General features: G+C 47.9%; 1 protein-coding gene across 1 annotated transcript in view; it reads left to right on the top strand.

Moving 5' to 3' along the window:
* The first annotated feature begins 4,399 nt into the window (after positions 1 to 4,399).
* NDC80 (NDC80 kinetochore complex component) overlaps positions 4,400 to 10,291 on the top strand; it is a 29,797-nt gene continuing 23,905 nt past the window's right edge. The window contains exons 1-4 of the mRNA XM_078619013.1: positions 4,400 to 4,594; positions 6,859 to 6,972; positions 7,348 to 7,422; positions 9,602 to 9,716. Of these exons, the coding sequence (XP_078475139.1) occupies positions 6,884 to 6,972; positions 7,348 to 7,422; positions 9,602 to 9,716 (279 nt within the window). The 5' untranslated portion in view covers positions 4,400 to 4,594; positions 6,859 to 6,883. The remainder of the gene's footprint in view (positions 4,595 to 6,858; positions 6,973 to 7,347; positions 7,423 to 9,601; positions 9,717 to 10,291) is intronic.

The following is a 10,291-nucleotide window of genomic DNA, read 5'->3' as shown; positions in this document are numbered from 1 at the left end:
TGTTTATTCACTAAATTTCAGAGGGTGGGGAGGCGGGGGAGACTCACCAATAAGAAGACATCATCAGTGAGAGGGTTGCCACACCACTTGAAACAATTTGGGGGTTTGGACAGCAGCACGATGATGGTGGCCTCAAGAGGCCGTGGGGCCTTTCAATGAAGAACACTGTCCGAGACGTATCCACAACGTTTCATGTATGCGTAGTGGGTACAAACCAGAGGGAGACGTCTCTCTTGGAGGCAAGGCTGTAATTACAATATTCAAATATGCTCAAAATGTCCCACCAATATATTGCTATAAAGAAAATGATTGCTATGCTATGTAAATAAATACAACAATTTGCTAAACCTTGGCCACAATATCTGGACTTGTCTTCATATAAATCAATGCATGGATTTCTGTTTATATGATTGTGGTTATGGTTGTACTTTATTAATCCCTAATCTTTGCCATTACATACAATGAAACAAGAAATGGTAAAAAAGTAAAAACAGAGAAATGTAATACAATACACTATTAGACATTCTAAAAAATAAATAAAAAGTCCATCCCATGTGTTAGTGAATTTTTTCAAATATTTTATGCAGGAAATGAGTTTTCAAATTGAGATATTTTTCTGGGTTGGGACCCCCCTAGACACCCCGGAAGATTTGGTCCCCCCCAATGTTGACTCCATGGCTACGGCCTTGCTTGGAGGCAACACATTTATTTTCCAATAGCGATACAGAACACAGAGGGGTACAGCCCCTTCCACCCACTACACTAGGAAGGCGTATCCTCCTCACTGGCGTGCCCGAAACATTCGGGACTAATGTCTGTAGGGTCCTCCGCTATCGGGGTCTAGGGAGGCTATCTGACCCGACTCAGCCAAGGTCATTGGGTCCGGCTCTGCATCTGGTCTTCAGGGCCGTCTTCAGGGCACCCTCTTCATCTTCGAGTGATTTTCGAAAAGTTTATTGGTTTGGCCATGTTTTTCATAATCAACGTTTTTGGGTTTAGATCGCGTTATTTATAAATGTGTCGTAACCACCACCAATTAGCAAAAAAGTGTCACGTTGACAAAAGACAAATAGTTCACTGCTTTAGCCCACCTGGTGTGTTGAAGCGTGAAACGCGATCTAAACCCCAAAAACGTTGATTATGAATAATATTGGTCGCGAAAGTCTACGTGTTAAATTGGCCATGTTTGTTTGTTGTATGTCAGAGTTAGACTGATGGCCTTAATCTAAGTTGTCTTGTGGTTGTTGTTGTTTGACTTGCATCCCACTGGGATTTTTGCACACAGCGTTTGTGTACGGTGCTTTATCTGCAATATTTTGCTGTCTTTTCTTGGATTTTCTGTTTGCACATAGTTACATAGTCACTTTAAGATGTTTTCTTGTTCATGTTTTTGTTTTTTGTTTGTTGCGGTTGCACCCGATTCAAGAGCCGAATGGCTCACAGGGCTATACCTAATAAATGCAACTGAAATGAAACTGAATCCCATTCCCCCTCTGATCTCGGTCGACAACTGCCCGTCCCATTCAGGGGTCCGGCTTTTATACCCGTTCCCGGCTCACTCAGCCTCTAGCCACTCCTCCCTTCTGGAACCGTCTAGAGGTGCCTGGAGTGTGACGTCATCCCCCAGAACCCCCCCCCCCCCCTATTGGGGTCAGGGGTCAGTGCCCCTGAACCAGGGCTACCCTGGGGGGTGACCTTGGCCCAATGGCCTCACTAATCTCCATCAGCCTCCCTTCTGCCCCCTGTTGACCCGAAGCCTGTAAGTCGTGACAATTGCACACAGCGCTCAACGATGCCGCTACTACATCTGTATACATTAAATTACAAAAAAATTAACCCGTAAAAACAAAGTTTTTCACTATAAATCCTTTATATGCGTGGCGGCTAGAGTCCTCTCGTCCTCTGGCTTGAGATGGCTGTCACCTATGGGTCAGATGATTGCCTGCCACCATTAAGCAATTGGTAATTAAATATAATTATTTTTTCCTAAAAAGTGTAAAATTTAGGAAAAATTTTTTCACGAAAATAAATTGTCACGCACAACGAGTCGGTGTGCAAAATGTCAGCTCGATTGGATCACGGGAAGTGGGTTTAAAAACGACCGAAAGATTTGCACGGTCGTAAGCGCGCAAGCAAGCAAGCAAGTGAACGTAATACATATAAAGGATTTAAAAACAATGTTTACTGTACTCAACACGAGTCTACAGCAGTACTCTTCTAACACGAATTATACAGGGTGCAATGAAATGCAGTACACGAATAAATAAAACCGCCCACCAAAATATTGTACGTAAATTATATAGTATATACTATTTGTTTATTTCGGTAAAGTCATGTAGTTAGAAAAAATAACAAAAGGGCAGATAGGTTTATTAAATCCTTTATATTAAGTTCGCTTGCTTGCGTGCTTGCGTGCTTGCTTGCTTGCTTACGACCGTGCAAATCTTTCTGTCGTTTTTTAACCCACTTCCCGTGATCCAATCGAGCTGACATTTTCCACACAGACTCGTTGTGCGAGACATTTAATGTTCGTGAAAATTTTTTTCAAAAATGTTACACTTTTTAGGCAAAAAAAAATTATTTTACATTTATTCAAATACAACTCATTTATGGCTTTACGTCACAGTGTAAGAGCCCAGAGCGTAACCCCTCCACAGGCCGTGGCGGAGTAGCGCAGTTGGTAGCGCCCTCGCTTCCCATGCCAAAGGTCGCGGGATCGATCCCCGCGTCCTCCACAGGCGAATATATTTTTTAATCCTTTATATTAAGTTCGCTGCCACGCATATAAAGGATTTATAGTGAAAAACTTAGTTTTTAAATCCTTTATATTAAGTTCGCTTGCTTGCTTGCGTGCTTGCTTGCGTGCTTGCTTGCGTGCTTGCTTGCTTGCGTGCTTGCTTGCTTGCGTGCTTGCTTGCTTGCTTGCGTGCTTGCTTGCGTGCTTGCTTGCGTGCTTGCTTGCTTGCTTAGGACCGTGCAAATCTTTCGGTCGTTTTTTAACCCACTTCCCGTGATCCAATCGAGCTGACATTTTCCACACAGACTCGTTGTGCCAGACAATTATTGTTCGTGAAAAAAAATTCCCCAAATTTTACACTTTTTAGGCAAATTTTTTTTTATTTTACATATATTCAAATAGAACTTATTCATGGCTTTGGCTGAACGTCAGAGTGTAAGAGCCCAGAGCGTAACCCCTCCACAGGCCGTGGCGGAGTAGCGCAGTTGGTAGCGCCCTCGCTTCCCATGCCAAAGGTCCCGGGATCGATCCCCGCGTCCTCCACAGGCGAATATATTTTTAAATCCTTTATATTAAGTTCGCTTGCTTGCTTGCGTGCTTGCTTACGACCGTGCAAATCTTTCGGTCGTTTTTTAACCCACTTCCCGTGATCCAATCGAGCTGACATTTTCCACACAGACTCGTTGTGCGAAACAATTAATGTTCGTGAAAAAAAATTCCAAACATTTTACACTTTTTAGGCAAAACATTTTTATTTTACATATATTCTAATAGAACGCACAGTGTAAGAGCCCAGAGCGTAACCCCACCACAGGCCGTGGCGGAGTAGCGCAGTTGGTAGCGCCCTCGCTTCCCATGCCAAATGTAGCGGGATCGATCCCCGCGTCCTCCACAGGCGAATATATTTTTAAATCCTTTATATTAAGTTCGCTGCCACGCATATAAAGGATTTAGAGTGAAAAACTTTGTTTTTACGGGTTATACTTATTACGGGTTATACTTATTTTTCTATCTACGTGACAGAGACCTCTGTCTTCGTAACTGACAGAAGCAACTCGTGGCGGTAGCCTCTGTCTCGGTGACAGGAAGGGGACTTCGCAAAGACCCGAGGCTGTGTAAAACAGCGACCTCTGTCTTCATAATAGACAGAAGCAACTCGTGGCGGTAACCTCTGTCTCGGTGCCATGATGCTCAAGTGACCCGAAAACAGCGACTTCTGTTTCGGAGACGAGGGGAGCGGTGGCGCAGCGGTTAGCGACGTCGAGTTCGATTCCCGCACACGGTCAACACACACGAGTGACGATTATCCGAACTGGTCCTGGGCCTCCCCTAGGTCGACTCAGCGTCAAATCATCGCCGCTACTTAAACATGTTTTGTTAAATTGTCTTTGCATTTTATTTTAGTGGTACAATGTTGTGATAGGTTTGAAATAAATACGGTTTACTCGGGGAGACAAAGACAGCCGGGCGTGTGCCGTTCCGGCATTCAAGAGGCTCTGCTCGCTGAACAGCACTTGCCCCAAAAGTCCGCCACAGGCTACAACAACACCGGGTATCTTTGTCTTTGGTGGCTGTGTGAGTTGTGAAAACAGCGACCTCTGTATCCGGGGGGGGGGGGTTGTAACAGACAGAGGGAACTAAAGAGACGTTGCAACGTTACGCGATTTCCCGACAGCCTCCGCGCGCGCCCCTCGTTTAAAAAATCGCCGAGTTCGTTACCCCGCGAACATCGCAGCAGCAGCGGCGTTAACATCACAACAACAACGTTATTATTACAACAACAACAACAGCAGCAGAGTTACAACTTCTTCCTTGGCCGTCAACCTTCCGAGCGGGAACGCGAGCAGCCAAGTGAAGGTTCGTGTCCGCGTCGCTGACTTGGCCCACGACTGCCCGCCACTTGCACACACAACATACACACTACACACACACTACACTACACACATTACTACACTACACACACTACACACATTACTCACACCCTACACTACACACACTACAACAACAACAACCGCCATTCGCCACTAAGTGGCGGTGACGTCACCACGACGCTTGTGCCAGGCCATGTGCACCTTGAGGCCACGTGAAGTGTAGAACGCCCCCTGGCAGGAGGTCACGGGGCAGACCCAGGTGCCACGGGTCGACTGACTGAGATGACTGGCTGATGCACCACCTGTGCCCCCTACTGTGCCAACTTGCTGTGCTTTATCCACCCGGCGCTCCGCTCGTTGTGAGCGTCGCTCCTCCGCCCTCCGTTGTTGTTGGAGGGCGACTGCCTCCAACTGCCCAGTAGCGTCCTTCACGAGCCTCCTCCACAGAGGCCGATCTTGACACCGCTGGTACCAGTCATCGGCAAGTCCACTCAGCTCCACGTCCTCCTGTACCACATCACTCCATCTCTTCTCTAGCCCGTGCCGCGCCCGTTTAGCCCCCTTAATCCGGCCGAACAAAAGCTGTTTAGTCATGCGGTGGCTGGGCATGCGGGCTACATGACCCAGCCAACGCAGCCTTGCCTGCCGGAGGAGCTCACCGATGGGACTTTGCCCAGATCTTTCAAGGATTTGTGAGCTCCTCACACAATCCAGCCTGCAGGTTATACCCAGGATGGATCGTAGGCAGGCCAGCCTAAATGTTTCCAACCGGCGAAGATGCTCCATTAGGGGGGTCCACGTTTCGCAAGCGTAGAGAAGGGAGGGAATGACCGTGGCCGAGAAGACCTGAAGCTTTGTGCGGAGCGACAGACCAGGTAGCTTCCACACAGCGTTACGCAACCGATGAAAAGATATTGCCGCTCGACTGATTCGGAGTGAGACCTCTGCTGATAAACTGGAGCCGGTCATGAGCACACTGCCCAGGTATGGGAAACTCTCCACTCTCTCCACAACTGCCCCATCACTGATTGGGAGTTGTGGGGGTGGAGTGTCCGATGGTACAAAATACCCAGGCAGGTGCTTAGTTTTGGTGGGGCTAATGGTAAGGCCCCACCTCTTAGTGGCACGCTCCAGTCTCAGCAGCAGCGTCTCCAACTCCTCTTCTGAATGAGCAGCTATTACCAAATCATCGGCATACATAACGTGGTTGACCAATAGGGAGCCATCCCTTGATCGCACCCGGGCGTCGATCAGCCTCCCATTATATCTGTACCAAATGGAAATTCCCCCGGTACAGCTATTGAAGGCTTCACGAACTACGCAGTCGAAATAGATGTTAAATAATGTGGGAGCCAGAGGACATCCCTGTCGCACCCCAAGGTGTACAGGAAAAGGCTCCGACTCCCGGCCACGTAGTTTTACCCGGGCCCGCTCACCATCATGAAGGTCCTTAATGATCGTGAACAGAGGGTCAGGGACTCCGAAAGCACGAAGAACAACCCAGAGCCCAGGCCTACTGATGGTATCATAGGCCTTGACCAGGTCAATAAAGCAGAGATGTAGGTCTTGTTGGAATTCCCTACACCTCTGCTGTAGCAGACGGACAGAAAATATGGCATCTGTGCAGGACCGCCCTTTCCTGAAACCGCATTGGGGTTCCGCAAACCTCTCTTCTGCGTGCCTAGCAAGGCGATGTTGAATAATCCTTGCCAGGACCTTTCCCGGCACACTGAGGCGTGAGATGCCCCTGTAGTTGTTACAGTCTGTGCGGTCCCCCTTCTTAAAGAGGGGGACCACCAGGGCATTCTTCTAATCCTGCGGAACCCGTCCAGTGGTCCAGACTGTTGTTATGATGTCATATAGGGCAGTCTGTGCACAAACGCCACCCTCCACACACTACCCTACACACACACACTGCACACACACTATACACACACTGCACGCACGCACACACTGCACGCACAGTACTCGCACACAGTACTCACACACAGTACTAGCACACAGTACTCGCACACTACGCACACAGTACTCGCACACTACGCACACAGTATTCACACACACTACGCACACAGTATTCACACACTACGCACACAGTATTCACACACTACACACACACACGCTACACACACACACGCTACACACACACGCCACACACAGTATTCACAGACTACACACACAGACTACACACACACTACACACACAGTATTCCATAAGGAAACACCGCCACTACACGCGTGTGCCCTGTGCCAGGAGGACGCCTCGAGTCACCGTCACAATGTCCAAGTCTCTGGGACGTCGCACCTCCACGCTGCCGCAGCGGGTGAAGGCGGACGGCAGCATCAAGAGCCTGGCCACTCCGCAGAGGTGAGGCACCCGCCGCCATGACTCCAGCCGGGATGCCCCCGCCACCGCCAATTCCTGGCTCGCAGATTTTCTCCCTTCTCCACCTCCAATTCCTGGCACGCAGATTTTCTCATTTCTCCATCTCCAATGCCTCACTCACAGATTTTCTCCTTTCTCCACCCCAAATGCTTGGCTCGCAGATTTTCTCCTTTCTCCACCTCCAATACCTGTGTTGTGAGAGGCTCATCGTGTGAAATGTATTTTACCGTGTTATGTTTTCTTGTGTTGTCGACCTGTGGAAGTCTTCCTTAGTGCTGCTGGTTTAGCAGATGTGTATGATGATGTGCACGATGCTACATGCGATTGTCTCTGTGGGTCTGGTGTTTGTGTTGGCAGTGTGCGCAAGAATCGCCAAATGCCTCTTGGGAACTCGTCCGCTTCGAACCGCAAAATCAGCTTCTTTGGAAACAGGTAATGTGACACGATATGACACCACGACAATAAGATGACACTGTGACACGACATGGCACGAGAAGACAACGTGGCCTAACAAGACATGACACAATCACACGACATTACAAGAGATGAAACGATGACACAACATGGCATGTGATTACACCTTGACATGGTGCACGTATGCACGTTGAACTTCTTTCGCACCGTACGTAGCCAACCGTGTTAATCGGAGGTGCGATGTAATCTCATCTGACATGAGATGACATTGCCCCAAAGTGACATTAGATGACGTAGATTTGAAGTTTTCGTGACTGCAGGAATCAATACTCTTTAGTTCGGTAAAGTCACGTAGGTACAAAAAAAATAAATCACGACGTTTCGGGCGCAACACAAGTGCCCGTCATCAGGAAACAACCACAGGTTGTTTCCTACGTGACTTTAACGAAAGAACCAAAGAGTATTAGATTACGCGTTCAATTCTGTGACGCTGTTACATGATGTGACACGTGATGGCATGTGGCATGAGATTATATGATGAGCAGATTTTTCCTCAATTGTGATCTCTGCCCTGGATGAACTGAGTTTTCCAAGAGCAGTATGCGGAGCGAACTGCACGAGTACACAACGGTTTAATTTGGACGTAAGATGTAGAGCTACCCGACTCGCGTTCACTCATTATTGCACACACACCACTTGTCTCAAACGCCACGTTGTTAGCTGATGCGGGCAGCCGGTGGCTTACTTGCGGTGTCATTTCTCGATTGACGTTTTACCTTACTTAACGCGGGGGTTGCATTCCTGAAAATTTCTGCATAAAGCGAAGTATCATTAAGCGGGAGTAATTTTATTCTTTTTATTCTTTGGTTCTTTAGTTCTTTCGGTAAAGTCACGGTAAAGTCACGTATAAAGATCTTTATACGTGACTTTACCGAAAGAACCAAAGAATAATTCCTGCAGTCACGAAAGCTCCAAAACTAAGAGGGAGTAATTTTCCCAAAGAAATAATGGTGAAGGTGGGCGTGCCGTTGCAGGCCGTAATTCGATTATCATTGTTATCTGTATATATGTTCAACTTATTTCGCACCATATGTAGCCAACCGTGCTAATCGGAGGTGCTGGGGAAGGACAACAAGCTGAACACAATAAGCAGTTCTAAAGAAATTAGTTTTCAATCTAGATTTCAAAGTATATAGCTCCATACTCTTAGGTTTGATACAGTAAATTTAGCTGTGACGGTCCCACCTGATGACGGAGACTTGTGTTGCCTCCGAAACGTCGTGATTATTTTATTTTTATTATTTCTATTATATTTATTTATTATTTTTATTTTCCTACGTGACTTTACCAGAAAAAACCTAAGAGTATGAATCCTTGCAGTCACGAAAGCTTCAAATCTAGAATATATAGCTCCAGTGGCTTCCTAATATCGGAAGGAAGGACGTTCCAGACAGCCGCAGAAGTGCATATGAAAGCGCGCGATACAATGACCATCTTTCTTCGATGGTTAGCCAAAAGCCGCTGTTAGGATAACCGGAGTTTGCGTAATGGTTTAGGCTAGTCTGCTCTTGTGTCCGCGTTAGTTTGCTTGCCCATGTCTGTTTCTTTTTTCCCCATTTGTCGCTCTCTCTCCTGTTGTTGCTGCACTTCTCTTTTCTCTCTCTGTGCATCGTCCCTTCATTTCCTGTTTGATGAAATTCTGATATTGGGTCTATGTATTTAATGATATGAAAGCGTCACATGATTTCAACATTGACCGACACGCAAGATGATGTGTACATGAAGTACATGACGAGTATCGTAACGTCACCTACGATAATAACATTATATGACGCCTCAAGATAGCATGAGCTGTTACAACATTCCACCATAGCACGAGGCGGCGTGTGTTTGCATGCCCATGCCTGTCTTTTTTTCTCTATTTGTCTCTCTTTCCCCTTGTTCCTGCATTTATCTTGCCTCTCTCCGTACGTGTTCCTTCAATTCCCACGTGTTCTTGTGTCTCCACGTGTCTCCCTCTGTCGCTGTCCGTCCCTGCGTCTCCGAGTTTTCCGTCTGTTCCTCCGTGCGACCTTCATGTCTAGCGTCTCCACTTGTTTCGCAGCAATCCCCGATGCGCGTCTATGCATCTCTCCCCACGCCCCCCCCCCCCACTCCGTGTGCGTTTCTCCTCCCCTTGCCTTCCCACACATCTCAGTGTGACACGCCACTCGAGTCAATATGGAGCAGTTGGGGGATCTGAGAAGGTCAAGGACACACGCCCGCTCCATGACAAGGGCTTCCAGCAGAGGACGGTGAAGAGTCTGTGCGAGGTGAGGGTTGGGGGAGTGGGGGAGGGAACGGAGATATTGAGGAGGAGGAGGAGATGTGGCGGAGAGGCAAGACTGTTAAAGACGGAGAGACTGGGGAAGGGAAACGTGGAGGAGAATGAGAAAGGGGAGAGAGATTGAGGTGGGGAGAGGGCAAGGGAGGATATGTAATACAACAAACACATTCAGGTACTATTTTATTTTTTGAACGGAAACAGACATCAACCGTGGGGCTGTGTGAATCTCCTTCGATTCCTATCTGGCAGCCTCCTGCTCGATGTGCCACATCACCGCCTTTGAGCTCCCCTGCATGTACTGAGCCCGTTTTGCAACATGACCAAACTCCCACAAGGCACTGCACAACGTGATGTAGCTGTAGTACCAGAGCGATGGCATTGGCCACAGTGCGGAGGGCAGAGAGGGCTGCGGCCCAGCTGTGGGTCCGTGGTAGGGCCACACGGATGCCTATGTGACCAGCTGCAGTGCAGTCACAGCACGTGGAGGGCTGTTGGTCCCCCATGTCCAATCAGAGACCCTTATCTCAACCACGGTATTAGCTCTGACAAGGTAATCCGCGT

Source organism: Lampetra planeri, chromosome 60 (genome assembly GCF_965212315.1).
Source record: "Lampetra planeri chromosome 60, kcLamPlan1.2.h2, whole genome shotgun sequence".
NCBI classification, from domain to species: Eukaryota; Metazoa; Chordata; class Hyperoartia; order Petromyzontiformes; family Petromyzontidae; genus Lampetra; species Lampetra planeri.
The sequence above is the reverse complement of the archived record's forward strand: the minus strand, read 5'-3'. Positions and strand labels throughout refer to the sequence as shown.